Source organism: Capricornis sumatraensis, chromosome 5 (genome assembly GCF_032405125.1).
Source record: "Capricornis sumatraensis isolate serow.1 chromosome 5, serow.2, whole genome shotgun sequence".
Classification (NCBI taxonomy): domain Eukaryota; kingdom Metazoa; phylum Chordata; class Mammalia; order Artiodactyla; family Bovidae; genus Capricornis; species Capricornis sumatraensis.
In genome coordinates, this window is record NC_091073.1 from 55,454,169 (window position 1) to 55,476,528 (window position 22,360).

The 22,360-nt window shown below is 39.6% G+C and overlaps 1 protein-coding gene across 1 annotated transcript in view; it reads left to right on the forward strand.

Moving 5' to 3' along the window:
- The window catches only part of CTTNBP2 (cortactin binding protein 2), a 172,050-nt gene that overhangs the window by 78,961 nt on the left and 70,729 nt on the right, over positions 1–22,360 (forward strand). Inside the window, exons 4-8 of the mRNA XM_068972796.1 lie at positions 3,842–5,474; positions 11,657–11,860; positions 13,275–13,374; positions 15,621–15,771; positions 19,167–19,415. Coding sequence (XP_068828897.1) covers positions 3,842–5,474; positions 11,657–11,860; positions 13,275–13,374; positions 15,621–15,771; positions 19,167–19,415 — 2,337 coding nt within the window. The remainder of the gene's footprint in view (positions 1–3,841; positions 5,475–11,656; positions 11,861–13,274; positions 13,375–15,620; positions 15,772–19,166; positions 19,416–22,360) is intronic.

Consider the following 22,360-nt stretch of genomic DNA (forward strand, 5'->3'; position numbering starts at 1 on the left):
GAGTTCCATGGACAGAGGAGCCTGGTGGGCTACAGCCCATGGGATCACAAAGAGTCAGACATGATTGAGCATGCACGCATGCTGTAACTACACTTCTTACTCTTTAAAACACAAGAACTTTATTTTTGGGTCAGAATAGTCAAGGACATTTTTTAAATATAAAAATTATTTTTTGAGTGTTGAAGTACATTTATTTGCTTATTGGAAGGAGCGGATAGAGAGGGGGATGTTTATACAGAGCAGTGTGATCACTAATGGAGCAAGTCAGAGGTGACAGGAATAATGAAGTTAATTGTTGAAGAAAGTCTGACCTTCAGCAGTTGGAAACATGTTTCCCTTGGAGTGAAGGCAAGGATGAATGGATTGATATGGCCATAAAAAAGCTTAAGAGAGGAGACAGGATGTGCAGGGAATGAGTTAGTCTGAATGTTCTTAATCAGAGTCTGTTAGGGGAGACTGAGAGTCACTTGAGTTGTCATTGGGTGAAGTACTGGGGAGAATGACTGAGGTTTAAATATCCCCTGAAATAGTAAATGGTAGAGGAAGCTAAACAGAGTTAGGTAGAGTGATGGATGATTGGGGCTCAGAACTCAATTGAGTTGGGAGCCATGTGTAGTAGGTGCATCAATTATGTGATTTTCTCTGTGCTCTGCTATCTATAGTGAGATTAAAAGACTCATGTTTGTCTGAGATAGGATTTATAAGGCACGAATGATGGAAGAACAGAGATAAAAAAGAATAATGGCTGCTTTTCTAGAAGTATAGTTTTCTGTTTAGATACCTGAGATTAGTTGAGTTGGAAGTCTCTTTAATTTGATTCTAAAATGTAAGAGATTAAAGTTCTTTCAAAAATAGAGTGAGATGACCCAGTATAGAAATACCATGGGCTGCATGTGTGGGTGTGGTGAGGAAAACTTGAAACAGCTGGAGCCGTAACTGAGTGCCAGGATCCTGACACTGATTCACTGGACCACATCAGGGAAATCGCTAGCTTGTCCTCTATTTGGCTGTTCTGTAAAGTGCAAGTAGCCCTTAAATTCTAGAAGACAGTTGTTTTTTTTTTTCCACATCAAGGTAGATTATGAAAATCATATTTTAAAAATAAAATGAAAATTGACCTGATTTGTGCTTTTTCCTACATTGGTTGCTATAAGAATTTGGAAGGGGGGGGATTAATACAAAACCTATTGAATATTTTCTCTGTACTTCTGACTTTCTGTATGTCTTCCATAACAACCTACTTTGATGCATTTAGAAGAATTAAAAGTGCTTTAGGTATGAATAAATTCAACTTTCTGTGAGGCACCCAGATGAATAAAATACAGGTATAAATCAAGTATAGGACAGCACTATTGTTCCCCAAATATTACCTAATCTACTTATGAAGTCAAACCCCAAATTTCATATACAATAGAGTGTATGTGTGTGGACAAGTGTCTCTGATTATTCCTGAGGAATTATTTGGATTCCTGATCACCTCTTTATAGGACCTATTGCAGTGCTATTCAGTGACTTCTTCACAGCCAGAAGGATCCCCAAATAAATGAATAATGCCTCTGACTGTCCACTGGGCAGTGAGCCATTCTTTGCTTTTGGTCTCATGTCTGACTAAGGGGGATCGAGTAGTGGATTTAATGGTGAGGAACAGGAACACATTCTCAACTGATGGATCATGCGAGCATTTCCTGTCTCTGTTATTGATTACTTAAAGGCAAGTTAAATAATTACTGTCTCTCTTGAGAGTATATTTGTGTTTAACCTCTGAGGGTAGGTGAGTCCTTTTTTTCCATTTCTTTACTCGGGTAGATCTGCTTTAACCTTGATGATCTGTAAGCCCCTTTATGGACCACCATGAAGGCATTGTCTCTAGTTAGGAAGACAAGGCATGTGGGCCCACTTGGCTGCTACAGCCCAGCTTGAGATGTATCCCTCACAAGCACTTCATGGCGCATTCCCTGGAGAGAAGTGAGAAACCTGGGTGAACATGTTAGAATTGTATCTGTGTATCAGAAAGGCCCTCCCTCGGCTGTTTGGAAGATTGATGTTTCTATGAACTGTGTGAATTTCATTAATTCAGACACAGCAGCAAAGAAGCCAGAGTCCCTGCCCTCATGAGTCCTGTTCTAGTTGAGGGTAGGCAGGTGCCAGGGAGAAGGCAATGGCACCCCACTCCAGTATTCTTGCCTGGAAAATCCCATGGGTGGAGGAGCCTGGTAGGCTGCAGTCCATGAGGTCACTAAGTCGGACATGACTGAGTGACTTCCCTTTCACTTTTCACTTCCATGCATTGAAGAAGGAAATGGCAACCCACTCCAGTGTTCTTGCCTGGAGAGTCCCAGGGACGGGGGAGCCTGGTGGGCTGCCGTCTCTGGGGTCGCACAGAGTCAGACACGACTGAAGTGACTTAGCAGCAGTAGCAGCAGGTGCCAACCAAAGGGTGATTCACTAAAGGATGGAAAGGACTGTCCTCCACAGGATGGTGAGGGCAGCCTCGCTGTGAAGCTGACAGTTGAGCAGAGGGCGGAAGGAGTAAAAGAGCCAGGCTTTTGTGCCGTTGGGTGTTTTGGTGCTTATTAGAAAAGGCCAGGTGGAGGTAAAAAGGTTTTTAAAAGCTCCTCCTCTGTGCTGATCAACTAGGCAAATATTGTTTTGGGAAGCCTAAATCCTAGGGTCTATGGCTCAGTGAGCAGACAGACCCTTCTCCTTAAGGAAAAAGTGCTCTTCTTTCCAGGCAGATGCAGCCCCAGGCCTGGGCAGATGCTGGTGAGAGCTGGATTTTGGTTCCTCTCACCCTTGCAGTACCCTAGTCTGGCATTCTTGCGTGGAGAATCCTGTGGACGAGGAGCCTGACGACTACAGTCCATGGGGTCACAAAGTCAGACATGACTGAGCATCTGAGTACCCTTGCAGCCGACCACCCTTGTGCAGTACACAGACTCCTCAGTGCAGGAGCCCTATGTGACAGGTCATGGCGGAATTTCTATGCAGACAGACAAAACCAAAGCCCCTGAAGCAGGATGACGCTCAGGAGACATCAGGGAGACCAGTGTCATGGGACCCAAGTGGGCAAAGGGGAACTGAAAGAGATGAGGTCAACTTGGGGTTCACTGATACTGATTATATTTTTTATTTATTTTTTTGGTTGCACCACATGGCATTTGAGATCTTAGTTCCCCTACTACTCTTGGAACCTGTGCCTCCTGAAGTGGAAGCACAGAGTCCTAACAATTGGACAGCCAGAGAAATCCTATGACTATATTTCTAATATTTCTTATATATGAGTTAAAATAACTTTCATATATGATTTTACATGATTTTTCCAGCAAATGCTCACTTGTAAGCTCAAAGTAGATTGACCCCCCCAAAAAAAAGCTAAGTAATATGATTAGCAAGTATAGGAGTTTAGAATTTAACTGAAGTCCTCTATTTTCAGCACTTTTCATTTTACAGTGCCTCAAAGATTAGTAATTCTAAGGCATTAAACATTAAAAAAAAAGTTCTCTACCAGAGTTCTGTTTTTACAGAAGCAGACCTTTCTGAACTATGTGTTGTGATTTGAAGCATCAGATTACCCTTCTCCTTTTCTCTAGTTAACTTACATTAAAAAAAGTTTTCTGTTGCTATGATTGAGATTTTTTAAATAAAACCATTAACATCTATTTTCTCATTTTAATGAGTCTCTAAAATATTATCCATCATCTCCCAACTCATTTCAGTAATGTGGCGCTTTAGCTAACCCAAACCATAGAGTTGTTACAAAGTTAATACAAGTCTCTCCCCATCTTTGGCTGAAAAGAATCCTCTGCCTATTAATCAGGGCTGTCCTGTGCATTTCTTTCAGCTGGAGATGGAAAAGCTTCAGCTCCAAGCACTTGAGCAGGAGCACAAGAAGTTGGCTGCCCGCCTGGAGGAGGAGCGAGGCAAGAATAAGCACGTGGTCCTGATGCTGGTCAAGGAGTGCAAGCAGCTCTCTGGGAAAGTCCTAGAGGAGGCCCAGAAGCTGGAAGAGGTGATGGCCAAACTGGAAGAGGAGAAGAAAAAGACAAGCGCGTTAGAGGAGGAACTCGCCACGGAGAAACGAAGAAGCACAGAAATGGAAGCTCAGATGGAAAAGCAACTCTCGGAGTTTGACACGGAGCGGGAACAGCTTCGTGCCAAGCTGCACCGAGAAGAAGCACACACGACTGACCTCAAAGAGGAGATAGACAAGATGAAGAAGATGATCGAGCAGCTGAAAAGGGGAAATGACAGCAAACCCAGCCTCTCCCTCCCCCGGAAAACGAAAGATAGACGTTTGGTCTCCATATCTGTGGCAACAGAAGGACCAATGACAAGATCTGTTGCGTGCCAGACCGACCTAGTGACAGAGACTGCTGAGCCCTTGAAGAAGTTGCCTTTGACCGTGCCCGTAAAGCCTGCCACGGGGAGCCCCCTAGTCTCCGCCAGTGCCAAGGGGAATGCCTGCGCCAGTGCCGCCTCGGTCAGACCGAGTATCGAGAGGCAGGTTTCCCACGGTGACTTGATAGGCTCCTCTCTGCCCACTGTCCCGCCTCCAAGTGCAGACAGAACTGAGGAAAATGGACCAAGCACCGGCTCAACACCAGATTTAACCAGTAGCCCAACCCCACTACCCAGTACAGTTTCCCCGGCCTCCGGGCACACGCCCACCCCGCCTCCGCACAGTTTACATTCACCGTGTGCCAACGCGCCTCTGCATCCGGGTCTGAACCCGCGCATCCAAGCGGCTCGATTTCGATTTCAGGGCAGTAATGCTAATGACCCAGACCAAAACGGAAACACCACCCAAAGCCCTCCATCCAGAGATGTCTCTCCTACAAGTCGTGACAACCTAGTGGCCAAACAGCTTGCTCGGAATACTGTGACCCAAGCACTGTCGAGATTTACAAGCCCCCCGGCGGGAGCGCCCCCGAGACCTGGAGCGCCCCCGACGGGGGACGTTGGCACCTACCCCCCGGTCGGTCGAACCAGTTTAAAGACTCCTGGTGGGGCCCGAGTTGACAGAGGAAACCCTCCTCCCATCCCTCCAAAAAAGCCAGGGCTCTCCCAAACTCCTTCTCCACCGCACCCCCAACTCAAGGTTATCATGGATAGCAGCAGGGCCTCCAGCACAGGGATCAAAGCTGATAACAAAACTGTGGCTTCGCCTCCTTCCAGTTTGCCACAAGGGAACAGGGTAATAAATGAGGAGAATCTCTCTAAATCTTCCTCCCCTCAGCTGCCACCAAAACCATCCATAGATTTAACTGTGGCACCCGCAGGCTGTGCCGTTTCAGCCCTGGCCACATCTCAGGTGGGTGCCTGGCCTGCTGAAACCCCTGGACTGAACCAACCTGCATGTTCAGAAAGCTCCCTTGTCATTCCCACCACCACTGCCTTTCGCTCTTCCATAAACCCTGTTAGTGCCTCATCCCGTAGAGCAGGTGCCTCTGACAGCCTCCTGGTAACAGCATCAGGTAAAGGGATTGAAATGTTATATCCTTCTTTAAGAATGTGGCCTGTCACTTGCCTTCATTTCCCTCACATTGCCTTAAAAACTTTTTTTTTTTTAATCTGATACCTTTTTTCTATTTCTTTCCCTTCTTTTTTTTTTTTTTGTATGTGTGATTTTCTTTAAAGGCTCCAAGGTATGGTGATTCATCTTGCTGTATGAATTGTGGTTTTGTTATGCTGAGTGCTTTCTTCTTTTAAAAATAACCTGAAAGCAGTGGTTTGGAGCACACGGAGACCATTAATTTAGAGAAACTGAAGCATTTCCATGGGAGGAAAGACTCGTCCTTCTTATTAAATATTTATCTCACAAGATTTCACTATTAGTGAGCTGTCTCCAGGCTTATTTGAAAGAATGCTTTCAGGTAGTTATTAACACTACAGTCTACTTTGGATCATCAAATTGATTAGAGGTGTTCCATAATTGCTATATTCTATGTTTTAATATCAGTTTGGTGTTGCCTTTTTTAACCTCAAAAATAGTGCGTGTGTTTGTAAACCTCTGCTCGAAGTTTACTTCAAAAGTTGTTTACTTTGTTTAGAGCTAACACTTAAGCACAGATGGCTAACATAGCACATGGGCGGTACTGGAGAAGGTTTCCAGTGCAGATGTGGCTTATAAAGTCACTGAATCTGGGACTCTTGAACAGCGAGTTGATAAAGAACTAGATTTTTCCCTTTGTGTTTTATAGTGCTAAAGGAAGCATTGCTTTTTATTGGCATTTGTTCTTCACTGACTAAAAGTGGCTCTAAAATAATGTTACAGTGCCATAGTTTTGATGAAACTTTGCAGGGGTCTCTCCTACCCCAGGATGTTAGTGCTTAGCAGAGGCTGCTGGATCTGAATGAGAGAGAACTTTAAGAATTAAAGGAAGATTTGAGCTCTGTTGTTTTTAAGGTTTAGGGAGAAGCATAGGAATAAGAAAAGAAGGTAGCACTGTACTTGCTGATTATCAGGTAGTGAGAGCAGTGTAACAGGACTGATTTATCCAGTTGTAAGCTGTCTCCTAAATGTTCAACTCCTTGAGAAGTTAGGTTCATACATTAAGGGGCAAAATTGGAAATTGAAAACAGCATGGATTTGATGTTAGGCAATGGCACCCCCACTCCAGTACTCTTGCCTGAAAAATCCCATGGACAGAGGAGCCTGGTCGGCTGCAGTCCATGGGGTCGCGAAGAGTTGGACATGACTGAGCGACTTCACTTTCACTTTTCACTTTCATGCATTGGAGAAGGAAATAGCAACCCACTCCAGTGTTCTTGCCTGGAGAATCCCAAAGACGGCGGAGCCTGGTGGGCTGCCGTCTGTGGGGTCGCACAGAGTCGGACACGACTGAAGCGACTTAGCAGCAGCAGCAGCAGCAGCAGCAGGTCTACATTGGAGTCTAGGCTCTGGCATTTGCAGCTCTGTGTTTTGGGTGATTTTTCGTGAACTGAGCAAATTTTCTCATCCTTAATATGGAGCTTATGCTGTGTATATTGGGGAATGTGGCTGTTAGGATTTAATATCGTTACACAAAGAATGTGGTATTGAGCTTAGAGCAGCATGACTGATGAACAAATAGAGTAATATTACTGCTTTATTTTGAAAATTTGCTTTAGAATTGACTTCAGTGTTGCTTTGTGATATCTTATTTTTTAATCCAAAATGATGCTATTGAGCTGGATGGCCTTTCTCATGGCCCTTTTCCATCAAGTTAAATCCACCCTCAAAGGAGGAATTTTTGCTACTATTCAGGAGCATCAGAGAATGTGCTGTATGGACTTAAGGTACTCACAGAACACAAGTTCCAAAAATGTTTGGAGCCCTGGCAGTGCTGTTGACATAAATACATGGACTGTAAAACACAAAACACTTCCTGTGATATATAAATTTTGTCACTTTTTAAAAAATACGGAGCCATCTTTGCTTTGTACCCTGATGCTTTGCCAGTGGCTGCCTGGGTCATTACTGTGTTCTAGGGTTCAGCTCCTAGAGCCCTTTGGTTTCAGTGGAAAAGCTTTAAAGTCAGGATCCATGACTGAAGAATGTTTTGTCAGCAGGATGTAAGTTAACCTCTAGAGTCATAGAATTCTACTATATATTCACCAAAATGACCTGTCTAGGATTTTGGATAAAGGAATCATAGCTCCTCGGGGTGGGGGCAGCGGGGCGGGCGCGGGGAATGCCCTTGCTTGTGTGTAGAAAGCAAGAGAGAATAAATTGTTGAACCAAAGAAACAGCAGTCACAGAAGATCCATGAAACTGGTTCCTCATTTTCTCTTCTCTGACTTTGTAGTTCGACCACTGCAAGGTTACCTTTGGTGGCATAACAGCCTTCCATGTCATTTGATTAGAAGATGCAGTTTATTAGGAGAAAAAAGGAGGCAGTGGAATTTGTTTAGGTATCAACAAGCATTTGCTGAACATCCAGTCTACTACGGGAGGAAGAAATGTTATTATAGTTAACATAGTTGGGGTGTTTAACTCAGCTGTGGATGTAGGTCAACTGAAACTTTGCAAATAAGGTAGAAGATTTCAACTCTCTTTCCACTTAGATGCCCCCCTTTTGGCTGCCATGCCGTTGCTACTTGGGAAGCACCAGAGTGCCCTCCATCCTGCTTCTTAATCTGCCTTGCCTGGGTGAGCATGTACCTCTCCAAAGCGTAGGCTCAGTGAAGGGTTTTCATCTTGTAATAGTTACTGGTATCACTGTGATCACTAAGTAGGAAACGGGGACACTGCACCTGCCAAATACCTGGTGGATGTGTGCTCCAGGGTCAGTGGTGAAAAGAGCACTGGGCTGAGTGCAAAAAGGCAATCTTGGTCCATTTCTGCTCCTTTCTAGGTATTACCCTAAAGAGCAGATTCTCTCTGAGTCATTAGTTTTTTCATCTAAAAATGAAAGCACTGAACCGAAAAAGTAATAATAGTTCCAAACCAAAAAGATGTGTTAAACTTGCCTGTTGAATTTTTCAAGTAGTTCGCTACCTCTCCCTTCTTGGAAATCGAGATCCCATTGTCTTTGAAACCCTAAAAATCTACATTTCTATGTCAGCTTATATCTATGAGAAATAATTATGATTAAGTTAAAGCACTGAAGAGAATTGCAATGACAAAAGATATCACTTTGATGAATTGTTTTGTACATTAACTCAGTTAGCCCTTTTAAAGCCAAATGTAAAATTTTTAACACTTTATGGCCAAATGTTAAAATTTTTATTATTTAAGTAAAATTTAAATCAAAATTTTTAGAATTTAAAGTTCCAAACAGCTTAGAACTTCTTGCTGCTCCTGAACTTGCCGCACGAACACATTAATTGTTAGATGAACAGAAGCCTAAACCAAAAATCACTCCAGGCAACTGAGTTTCCATACCCTTGGATTTTTTTTTTTTCCTTTTTCTTAAAAAAGTTGTTTGATGCATTTTATTTGATTTGGTTCCGATTTTTTCCCTTAGGTAAACATGCATTTAAAAAATTCTTCTCCATGTTTGATTGGCTTAAAGACTAAGTCAGAAAATGAGATCCCTCTGAGCTATGAATGAGATTAACCTTCTCCACACTCTGAAGCTGATGCCGGAAGCTGTTCTCAACTTCTCTGCTATTGCACGTTCTGTCTGTTCCCTTCATCACTGCATGTTCTGCAAGATGCTCACTTTTACTAACGTTTGCATATGATTCTGTAGAGCTGAATGACCGTTTTCTAGCATCATTAAAGTAGCTATATAACTGCAGGTCTGTTCAGGTGTTACTTAACCATTACTTAACCTAACCAGTCAACTAAATATTATAATTTTGATCATTGTGGGGAATTTCAAATGAACAATAAAGTCTCATGGTGAAGTTTTATTTTTCCCAAATTTATAGCAGGATTTATTATAGTAATTTAAGCTTGCTGAGCCTGGAGAAAATTGGAAGTGGTAGTGGAGATAAAAAATGTACTTAAGAATACATTTAAGAATTTTTAAACTTTAAGAATACTTGGTATTTATAAAGCGATTTTCATTTTTAAAGACTTTTTCAATATATTTAAAAGAAGAAAATAAGAGAATTGATATATATTCTTCTGGAGTCTTTATATTACAGAACTATAAGATTCTTGGGTGGTCTAAAGACTGAGAAAATTTTTGAATAAAATATTTTGTCTTTAAGATAGCTTAGCATTAGAAATCAGGTTTCCCAGGAAATTATATCCATAATTGAATATTTCCATAAAAAACAGTTAAAATATATTTTAATTGTCCCCAATGGCTAGAATCATCCTAAAAAAAGAAAAATGAAAACAAAACTCAAAAGAATGGCTATTTCATATTTACCTGTTAATATTCCTAAAAGGATATCAAGAACTGAGGACCACCCCACCCCCGGTTTGAGTTGGAGATACTGAGAGAGGGGGGGGATGGGGGTGGAGGTTGGGAGGAAGGAAGTGGGGGAGATGGACAAACAGGAGTGGGGGCCATAGTCCCTCCTATTCCACAGAGAAGCGCAGTGCCAATGCCTTCAAATTGCCTTTGTGTTTGCTTTGCAGTCAAGGTTTCATACCTTGGTATTTATAATTTCTCTGTTTGTCATCCATTTCTAATAAGTACTGATTTAATTTTTGTGGGCTTGTTTTTTTGTTTGTTTTTAAGAAAATACAAAAGGTAAAATGTACCAGAGAGGAGCCTTCTTGTAAGTATGAAGTAAAAAATGTTACTTTTGTAAGAAGAGCTAATGAATATCAATGGGAAAATATCATAAAGTTTAGATAAATATCTAATTTTATGAGCATTTGAATTTTATGTTATTATAGTCTGAGTAAAAGCAATAAGTTACCCAGAGATCCAAATAATTGAAGATATAATATCCAGTTTCTGATAAGCAGTCAGTTTCATTTGTAGAAACTGCTTTGGTGTTTTTCTGAAGAATTTTTAAAGTTCTGAGGAATACTTTGATATTCACCTTTTTAATACTTACTGAAATAATTTAAGGTCAGTAATTTAAGATTCAATGATGAGTTTATTATGTATTACTATAACACCCATGTATTCAGAATATTATCCCGGTACCGAGGTAGTAAAGATGCAGGGCATAGTAAAAATCGACCATCGTATCTTACTACAGAGACTGTTACTAGACAGATGTAGAAAGTGTACCCCAGGAGTGAATATGTGCACACATACCCCCATATACACATCAACTTTCCTTTCAGATTTTTGGGGCTTTACTTTCAGACTTTAAGGAAGAAGGAAAAATGACTTATTTTGAAAGTTAACTATATTTAAGCCTAAAATACACTAAATACCTATATATTACATTAAATAAACATTTTTACTTTACTGTTTTTACAGCCTTTTGATCAAGGAAGAATTCAGAAAATTTTCCATGCTATATGCAGCCGACTTCACACACTTAACAGATTCTCTCCTAAAGCTGCTAAATACTGATGAGAAATCCTAACTATGATAACTCTTATGGCTTTTGTTAAAATTATATGGTAGAGTGTCCTGTTTTGTTAGCTGATTAAAAGTTTTTGGTACAAAATGTGAAGATGGCCAGATGATATAGTCTTCCACTGTGTATTGAATATTTGTGCTGGTGTATTCTATATATGTCATGCTTCTATGAATACTTAATAGTAGTTGGCCGCCCACTATTTTTCTTCCCAAATAAGAGAATTCAAAGAATGTAAATATTCCTTCACGGTATTTGGTCCATCTCAATGGTTTATACAAAATTTATAAATTAAGTACCTTGGAGACATTGTAGAAAAAAGGAAATTTTCTATTTTTTAGAATTATTTCTATCTTATGCCTAAAGATATCTTTCAGTTAATAACTGAGAAAATCTGTACATAGTTTTAAAATTCAGTTTGTTTTTAAAACAAGACAGCCTTCTTGTTTCCTGAAACCAATCACCACTTTAACACTTATCTGTACAAGACTCACAACTAAAAATAATTTGTCACAGTGTATATTAATTTAACTAGCAGCAGATATAAGATTGAAATAACAGTACAGATTTATGCTAAAGTAAATATTAACAGATTGGTCATATTAGAAACCACATAATCCTCTAGGGGTACGTGTTCATGTGTCTGTGTGTGTGTGTAATTTGGAAAGGAATGGTTAATATCTGTCTCTTATCCTTGCTCCTACTCTCTAACTAGGGTCACTTTAACCCACAGGCTGGTCACCCTCCCTAACCCCTTTGCTAATGAGTGGTGGTCCTGCCCCCCTGGCTGGCAGGCCCACCCTTCTTCAGCAAGCTGCTGCCCAGGGAAATGTCACTTTATTATCAATGCTGCTTAATGAAGAAGGACTGGACATTAATTACTCCTGTGAAGATGGCCATTCTGCCTTGTATTCTGCTGCTAAGAATGGACATACAGGTAATGATGGCACCTTCTTCACTGTATCACCCTCTTGCAAAAGGATGAAGAGTTAAAAGCACTGTAGCCATTATTATGAGCAAAATTATTATTTCACATTTTCTCTTCCAGGTGAAATAAAAAACTTTTTTTACATGATTTAAAGTTTTGTAAACATTTAAAAGTCCAATTTGGACAGTTCGGTAACAATGTAAAATTTTGCAGCTAGCAAAAAGTTGTCTTTGTTTTATGCACAGTAAAATGTATTGTATGCCTAGAAATTTGGGGTCTAGTAACTGTAAAACACATTTTAAATAAAGCCCCCATCTGTGATCGCTTTGGCCAGGACAAAATAGCCCTAATTTGTCTCTTAGAAATGGCTGATGTCTGTGAAAGTAAAGCCGTAGGGCTTTAGCATATGCTGCAGTGAGGGAAAGTTTTAGTAGTTAGGAAAGGTCATGGGTCTGAAATTGTTCTGTAGTTAGAACCAATTTATAGTTATTTGAATTTTTTAAGAGAACTGAGAGGTTGTGCAACTATACACGACATACTGATGAAGTTGGGGGATTAATCTTGTTCCTTAAAAAAGCAAATCTTATAGTCAGACACACTAAAACATAACAGTAGTGCAGAAAGAGATGACCTGATGGCAAATGCAAAGTTAGATAGTAGGCGGATATAAGCCATGCGATCCTGGCGAATTCACATGATGTGGCTTTCTTGGAAGTTTTCAGAGCTTCAATGTGTTCCAGTGGGCTGCATAGAAGATTCTAGGGAACTACAATATGAGAACTCAATTATTTTAAAAGTATTTTGGAGTACTTCTTCCAAAGTACAGTAGGAATTTCCTCTAATATAGAGAAATTCAGTCTAGTAAATAACATGTGGAACGTGAGGTCTAAGTGGTATTCATGCCTGAGTCTGGTGACTTTCTGGAGGTTCTCCTTAATATTCATTCAGGGAGTTAAGTCTAAGATAACCACAACATGAAAGCATTTTAATGATTAAATTAAACACCAGAAAGTAAGATTTAACTATTTAAATACAAAGAATGGTATATCAATTTAGTCAAAGAATTTTATTTTCCATCCAGTAACATTTTTTTCTGGGATTGTCTGATGGAAAAACCTGGTAAAACATTTTCTGACATATGACTCTCCTTTCACTCATCAGTCACTCTTCCCCCGGGTGCCCCCCCAAAATGAAAGAAACCTTGTCTTAGTTGATGAGTCTGGGGTATATGATCCTGGGGGAAAGAGGCTTCTTTTCCTTCATAATAGCCTGTGGAATCTTATATCGACCCTGAAAGAAATGTCAGATGAGCTGTGCATGAGAGAGGTCCCTTGGGGTTAGTATCTGTCTACAGCCTGTATAGAATTTGGCTCATCGTGAATCTAAGTGGGAAATTAAAATGGCTTTCTATTAAAATCCATAGACTGTGTGAGATTGCTGCTGAATGCAGAAGCCCAAGTCAATGCTGCTGATAAAAATGGCTTCACACCCTTGTGTGCTGCAGCTGCTCAGGGACATTTCAAGTAAGTGATGCTCTTAATCCTTTTTTTTCCCCTCATGAAAAGAGCCTCTTTATGATTTGCACATATATTTTAGTTCTGGCTGAATGTGTAAACTAGTACTTAAGATCCTTTGGCAAGTAAATTCAACTAAACGTCTTTGAGAATTTAAGTGCAAAGGAGGATCCTAAATTTGCTCTTCTTAATAATAGATAGTTGTATATTGGGAAGTGAAGAAGAGGAATATGCTGTTTCCAAACCTCGTGTGAATGAACTTGCTTCCGAAGAGGAAGATTATTTTTAGCCTATCAGCATAAAGTCATCCCTCCTTTCTGTAGGGGATTGGTTCCAGGACCACCCACAGATGCCACAATGCAAGAATGCTCTGAGTCTGTTACATAAAATGCTGCAGTATTTGCATATAATCTACGCACATCCCCCCCACCCCCCGGCCCATACACTTTAAATCATCTCTGGTTACTTATAATACCTAATACAATGTAAATGCTATGTAAATCGCTGCGAGCATGTGGCAAACTCAGGTTTTGCTTTTTGTAACTTCCTAGGATTTTTTTCCAAATATTTTCCATCTGGGGTTCGTTGAACTCGCAAATGTGAAACCTGCACATATGGACAGTCAACTGTGTATGTGGTTATATAATGGATTGTTACACACTTCATTGTTCACTATTTTCCACCACCTCAACACACACACACACACGTTATTATAAATTGTTCAAGTATGCAACATACTTTATCATTTTTTTAAAAAATTGAAGCAGGAACTTACATGCTTAAAGAAGTTAGAGCACAAAATCAAAAAGAGCCTATAATTAGATATGTAAGTTTAGCAGTGATTTCTTCAGTTGCTTAAATAAGTCAGTTGAATAGAGAGATAACTTTTTGTAATCAAGTGATATTATAATAATATTGATAGAATATAGCTAAATTGCTTTCTTTGCCTGTACTGAAATGGCAGTCTACGGAGAATGAAAGCTGTTTTCAACTTTTAACTTTTACCATCCGAATAGAAATGTTTCATTAACAAACATTAAGTAGCATTAAACAATTAACAAATCTCAGAATTCTTGACATAAGGTTTTTCAGTTTCACACTGCTGTCATTCTTTGTAAATATGAATTTTTAAAAGTTCAAAATGCATCCTTAATATATGTATTACTTTTTTTCTGCATGTTGAACATACATCTCATCACTCTGAATTTATTATTGATGATCAGAACTATTGATTTTGCTGCTGCCTTTTTGCATGTATTCTAAGTCCTCCAGGAAAGATTCTTCTTCTGGACTATACTTTTGCCTTTACTGCCAGTAGGCGTTCTGTAGGGCTACTTGCTTGGATCGTGTAGCAGTCATGGGAATGGAGGCATGGATGGAGGCATGGAAGGATTTGCCAATAAGGGAGAACCCTGGGGAAATGCAGGGAGGCTTGGTTAATTTAAATGTATATGAGATACACATCAATAAGTAACTTATTTTTTCTAATGTATAAATAAATCAAATGTTGTCAAAGGAAGCCAAGAGAACGCTTGCCTCTGAGCAAAAAACCAAAGATGTGCATTGCTTCTTCATTTGGTTATGATTTATTCCTCTTTTCTGAATTTATTCTCATTTGATTTTGCAAACTATAGTTAGTTCCTAAGTGCCATGAAGTCTTGAATTCACCTCACTGCTGTCCTTCCCGATTCTCAGGGCAGTGCATTTCTGCTGAACTGTGTCTTTTTTCCTTGTAAACTAGCCCCATTTCAGGGGAACAAAACAGCCTTTGCTGCCGTTTCTCCCCCAAACGGCCCTCTCCTCGGTCTGCGCACATGGTGCCCTGCTGTCTGCGCTATTTATAATTATTTTCTCAAGTGAAAATCTCAGAATGACTCAGCAGCCTGACTCTCTTCAAGGTTCAAACTATTTTGAACCATAAATAATATATATGTCAAGCACAGTTAAACACATTCCAAGGACTCTACTTTTATATGTTGTTTACAGAGAAGTGTCATAAACCAGGTCTTCACCCTTGATCAAAGCTGTTATTTGAAATTTTCATGGGAGTAATTAAAATATCTTCCAGCCTTGTTAAAATAGTATCTATATAATAAGACCAGTAATAATAGAGATTATATATATATAATAATTCATGTAATAAATAAAGATGCAGAATTCCTCTAGCAGTATTTGCTCTTTTTAATATCTTGGTCAGGTGGTACTTCAGACATCAAACCAAGTTTGTACATAATTAATCATACTGTTGTGTTTAGGTGTGTAGAATTATTAATTGCATATGATGCTAATATTAATCATGCTGCTGATGGAGGACAGACACCTCTATACCTGGCCTGTAAAAATGGAAATAAAGAATGTATTAAACTCTTGTTGGAAGCTGGAACTGACCGAAGTGTAAAAACCAGAGTGAGTACCTGTATTTTATATTTTGTCCTCTAATTACAATATGTCTGCAAACTCTGCAGTTCAAAAAATAAAATAGGTTAAAATACAGGTTGCTTTGTTTTGTTTAAAGTTTTGTTGTTTTGCTTTGAATATGTTGGATCCTCATGGTCTGACCTCTGTTCATCTGATTATTCAAAGCTTGTTAGTTAGCCTTTCTTTTTAAAGGTAGTCGGTGTAGTACCAGGGAATTGTAAGCCATTGACAAAGGTCACCTGTCATTGAGTTGTCGTCATCATCCACGGTAGTGCTCATTTGTAATGTGTATAAACAGGAAGCAGTTTTGTGGCAAGACAGTGCCCATTGCCAGGACTTAGAGGAAGGTTATTTGTGCTCACTATTCCTCACAGAGCTGACCTTTGTTTTTGCTGAGATTATGCAGCATCTCACAGAGTTCAAGGTCATTGTCTAATTTGCCTCAGAACTTGAAGCACTGTGTGTGGAAGTCCAGTATGGAAACTAATAGGCTGAAGTAGCTTTGACTCCATCCCATACAGTCCTGCTGCCTCCTGTACAGGGTGCACAGGTGAAGCCAGATTTAGAAACTGAAGAAACTGAGTCTGATTCACAAGAAGAGTCCTTTGATAAGACTTCTGGCTCAGCACACAAAAATGCATTTAAAACAAGTTCCTCCATTCGCCCTCCCTAGTTGGCCTTTATCATCCTATCATGATAGACTTGAAGACCAAGACTCAGCCCTTCACACACTGACATGCATTTCTTCAGTGGGGGCCCATCTAAAGGCTGGCAGGTTTATGGGACCCACTCTTCACTGGGCTCAGGAGTTTTTTCCTGCAGTTTCCCAGAATGTTAAAAGTGTAGTAATTACCATCCTATAGCATATTCATGATGAATGACAAGTGTAGACATCTTAATTGCCAAAGATTATCTGAACCTTGGATTTCTTCTGTTCATAGCGAATTGACTATACTGTGCATCCGTTTCACAGGAATCACCCTTAAAATTTTCTAGGATAGAAAGTTATATTATGTATTTTAAGGTCACTCTTAGATACTGGATTTTCTTAAGTTTTCAAAAGTAAATCCACAAATAATAGTATAATCAGGGATGTAATATAAGCTAGGTATAGACATTTTACCATTGAGTCCTATGGCTAGAGCTTTTTTTCTTTACTTTCTATTTATTTTTTGAAAATCTGAGAAAATAGTCCAATGTTACTCTTTTTCATGTTGTTTTATATATTTAAGAAATCTGTGGTATTACACATACTTATTATAAAATTCTACCTTATATATGAAAAAGGAATGAATTTTACATCAATATCTGAATGAAAAATAAGTAGTGTGACATAAAAATTGAAGTCACATCCTATAAGTTAGAGAACACAGAAATCCATGCTCTCAAGCTAATTGTTGATAAACTGAGTGAAGTCATTAGAAGTACAGAGGCTCCAAAGTACAGAGATAAATAGCATAATTGATAAAGGTCCTTAAGGGAATAATTAATTATTTCTCACAACTTTTAATAAGAAATCAAAGGGGAATACAGGATTTTAAGTTTTTCTGAAATGATTACATGGCCTTTGTAATATAAGGAAGGTCAAGAGCACTTACACTCTAGCCCTTAATTAAGGCTGATGCCTAAGGAAAGGTATCCACAGCCCAACAAAGAACAAGCTATGAAACACTTTGCCTGCCTGGGGTACTCCCAAGGACTGTATGATATTCCAGCTACTGCCAGCCATGGTCTTGCCTTGGCCAAGTTGATTCCGATGATGTGAAGTACAGAGCCAGAGAAAAAGCTACAATGTCCAGGTTTTAGCAAATGATCAGATGACTCAGTCTAAATGTAGATTATTATCATTTATTGTCTCTTTTCCTCTCTGTCTTCTACTCATTATTTTTTTTTTTAAGTGTACTATCAATTCAGTTCAGTCCAGTTCAGTCACTCAGTCATGTCTGACTCTTTGAGACCCCATGGACTGCAGCTTGCCAGGCTTACCTGTCCATTAACAACTCCTGGAGCTTGCTCAGACTCATGTCCATCGCATCAGTGATGCCATCCAACAATCTCATCCTCTGTTGTCCCCCTCTCCTCCCACCTTCAGTCTTTCCCAGTATCAGGGTCTTTTCCAATGAGTCAGTTCTTTGCATCAGGTGGCCAAAGTACTGGAGTTTCAGCTTCAGCATCAGTCCTTCCAATGAATATTCAGGACAGATTTCCTTTAGGATGAACTGGTTTGATCTCCTTTAAGTCCAAGGGACTCTCAAGAGTCTTCAACACCACAGTTCAAAAGCATCAATCCTATTCACTGGAAAAAATTTAGTGTAGCAGCATGAAATACCAAATGAAAAAAAAAAAAAGGCTAAAGGGAAAATAAAACCAAAATACATATCACCAAAATAATCATCAATTCTTTTATGATAGTCTTAAAAATCTAATGAAGATGGATACCTGAGTAGAAGGCAGATCTCTCTATATATAAAAATGAGAGACTACAGAGGGGATCAAGGTTTTCCTTAGAATAGAGTTTGTCAAACTTTAGTGCATCAGAGTTGCCCAGAGGGCTGCTAAAACAGAATGCAGGGCCCCACCCCTTGAGATTTCTGATTCAGTAGGTCTTGGATAAGGCTCAACAATTTACATTTCTAACAAGTTCACAGGTGGTGCTGATGGTGCTGATCAGGGAACCACACTTTGAGAACTGCTACCCGGAAAAAAAAAAAAAATTCTGAGTCTGTTCTAACAACCAGCTAAGTGGATGATTGGGGCTTCAAAGTAATATGTTCTAGAGAATGAGCCCAATATTTTAGTTGGAATATTTTCTAAGCTTGCGTTTACCAGTATCCATCTGCAATCCCAGAGAGGTCCATAGAGGCCAATAGATATCTCGTAAAGTTATTTGACTTTGTTTTCGCTTTATGTCTGCCTTTTCCATATGATCTAGAATCTTTCCTTCTGGAATCAGTGGCATAAAATTTTAAGATGACTAGAATTAGCACTCTTCCCTATAAATAGAACTGGCTTCTTATACTTGGATATACATTTTTTAAAATGTGTATGCTGAAGTTCATTCTTTCATAATATTAAGTTGAGATTTTCTTTTACCATATATAATGCATATTTACCAGGCTGGGTAGTACTAACTCACTCCAAATGGTTGAGTGTTAAGAAGAAACTCTTACAAAATAGCAGACATGAGTCAGAGCAATGGAAAAGGCACTAACTGACAGAGGTCTGAGAGAACCTAGCTCATTGATGATATTCAGGATTGGAATGCCTGCTTTTCCTGTCTCAGTGGTCCATGGCCAAGAATATTTAGATGTGAACTTTAAATAACACTGCTCTCAACATTCATGTTGTAATCAACTCTTTCCCCCTGGTCGTTTTATTTTCAGGATGGCTGGACACCGATTCATGCAGCCGTGGACACTGGTAATGTGGACAGCCTCAAGCTTCTTATGTACCATGGAGCCCCAGCTCATGGAAACAAGTTGCAGGAGGAGCCTGGGTTGGCCATCTTTGACCTGGATCAAGAAGAGCCTCATGAAGGCACATCCAAGCCCGTTGTTCCTGCAGACCTCATCAACCATGCTGACAGTGAAGGCTGGACTGCTGCCCATATTGCTGCTTCAAAGGGTTTTAAGGTGTGTCTGGTAGCAGCTGGCCTCATTATACAGTTGTAATTTGATGAGTGGCAAAGTTGGCTGCTATTGGCTGAGTGTATTTTGCTTGAATAATGGGAGACTGAGCAGCACCATTTTCGGAAATGATCCAGTAAGAACCAACTATATTTTTTGTCCAGCAGATACTTACCATCAAGCGTATATGAGATGTCATAAAAATCAGTTTGGAGTTTGTTAACAAATGTGGGAGTAATTCCAGACATTTTATCTCATGTAAACTTAGGAAGAGAAGTTGGATATTGATTGAGGCCAAGGCCATCCAATGATTGTTTGAGTTAGTACCAAGATTCTTTGTTAGTACCAAGGCCATCCAATGATTTTGAGGGTGAACCAGGATTCAAGTACACATGTCCTATACTCTCAGCTCCCTCACTATGTACTACCTGTGCCATCTCATGATTCATAAGAGAGAGTTCTAGATTTCACCCATTAGAGTGGAGAAAGATTGTGATTATTAAAGAAATAACATGACATAGGAAGCCATCCATTCATGCTTATTTTTCCATTTAAATCACTTTAGCAATAATTGCTTTAACAATGAAAAGCTATCAGGAAGCTCCTGAGTGCAAGGCATTATGGGAGCTAACATTTGTAGGAATCATTTATGTGATTAGGTAACTCCTAGTTCAGCGGCAGGAGTGCAAAATACAAGACAAGCATAGGATAAGAGAAGCACTGAAAATTTAAAACAAGATAATAGACATGTGTTTGGAACAATACAAAAATGCAAATTTTTATTTTTTTGGAAGACAGAATGCACGTCTTTCAGGGAGCAGAGCTGTGGAGTATTAGGCTCAGAAATGACTCACTCTGGAGGAGATAGAAATGATCTTGGCCTTGCAGGCTGGGTTACATTTGTCACCCATCACTGGGAGAGAGTAGTTCAGATGCAGGGAACAGAAGGAATGGTATGGAAGTAGAGAGGCTCCAGCTGAGCTAACGAAGCGTAGTGAGAAGACAAGACTAGGAGTTTCATAGTATAGCACAGGCCTTCGGTGATGCACTGAGTCTGAGTTTTATTTACCAGACAGAGTAAAACTTGAAAAGTTTATACAAAAGAACAAAAGAATCAGCTCTATCGTTTAAATTGCTTGATTGAGCAATGACATTTAGACGATTTGGGATTATGAAAACATTGATGGCAGGGAGAGAGATTAGGTGAAAGATGATGAGACTGGTGGAAATCATAAGAGAGGTCACAGAGTAGAAATGTCCAAGAACTGCAGACAGATGCATTGAATGAATGGGATGAATAGAAGGGTCATAGTTACTTTCCCAGAAAGAGGAAAGAAGAGATATTGTTGTGATCCAGCAGATAGAATGTGGGTTTAGGCATGCTGAATTTAATGCTGGGACGTGTTCATCCAGATGGAGATATCTGGAAATAGCTAGAAATGTTCATTTGGAGCTCCTGGTTGGTAACTTCCTGTGTTATGATCTAGAGCAGAAGCTGTTCATCTTGGACTTGGGTGTTTTTGAAACAAGTGAGAAACAGGAATGAGTCAGTCCAGTGTGGAGGTATTGCTTGTTAGTAGTAGTTTACTCCCAATTATCCTTTAAAAAAAAAACCTACAGTAATTATATGAGCTTGATATTTATGTGTTGATTTGAATGGAATGCAATGACATTTAACATAAAAGTACTTGGAAGGCAAAGATGGGAAATACGGAAGGCTTAAATTTGAATAGGCATAGTTAATCTAGTACAGTGAATCTCATTTGATGGAGAAAATGTGTGTTGCAGGGGTGATTTTCGACTTGCCTCCCTCTTCTAGAAAATCTCGGAGTATAATGTGAAAGGTTACTGACAGTGGTAGGTTGTTCATGCACTCACCCTGAAGGCAAGAAAAAAGGCAAAACAGAAAATGAAACCTGAGCATCACTGAGAGGAGCTCTCCCTCCAGGGTGAGTTCCCCTTTAGGGTGGGGGCTTATGGTGCCACTCAGCTCCTCCTTTATGAACTCCTCATTAGTCCTGGTGGTTTCATAGCTGAAGATGGCATCTTCATGGATTCCCAGGCCCTTGGCAACATGGATGCTCTGTCAAGGGAAATAGAATTTCTTTCTCATGTCTAATATGACTCTTCCAATATTCTCTTATTTTAAGAACTTAAGATAAATTTTGAATAAGAAGAGAGAGATTTTAGAAAGTAAGCGTGGCTGACAACAGTGACACACTGCAAAGAAAAATAATAGATTAAAATAACAAGCTTTTTTTTTTTTTTGCCCTGGAGTAGATACTTTGTCTTCCAGGCTTACCTCTTCATTTACAATTAGGACAATTAAACTATGGAGAGATGAATAGACGTTGGGAATGAAGACCAGATTGCCTGGTTTCATTACTCTTCACACAATACCACTCAGTGTGCCTTCCTAGTCATGGGTATTGGAAAATATTTTTGCATCCTTTGCCTAATACAGTGTTTATATCGTGGCTGAGATAGTTCTCCAGATAGGTAATCTATTCACAACTAAGTTGCTAAGACTCGTTTTCAGAAAAAATACATTACAATCCTGAGTTAATCGTTGTGTGGGTGAAGAGATTCTACACTGACCACAAGTGGGGCTTAAAAGATGTATGTTTTTTTTTCTTCTACCATAGCTTTCCTGTGTCTGCTCTACATAAGGGAGCAGCACCACTGTTACCCAAGATGATCACTTCAGTTTCACATGTTTCTCGTTTGACAAATGTGGGATTTGGGAGCTTGAAGACACATAGCTCATCTATTCCAACCCCCTTGCCTTGCAGATGAAAAAGTGTCAGTTTTGGGAAATAGCATAACTAATTCCCCAAAGTCAGTTCATAGGAGATCAGGTTCCTCAGTCAGTCCTTTTTCCACTTAGTTCTTGGTCTTTTTCCCAGTGACTAAGCAATTGATGCAAATCACCATTGGTCTTTGGTGACCAG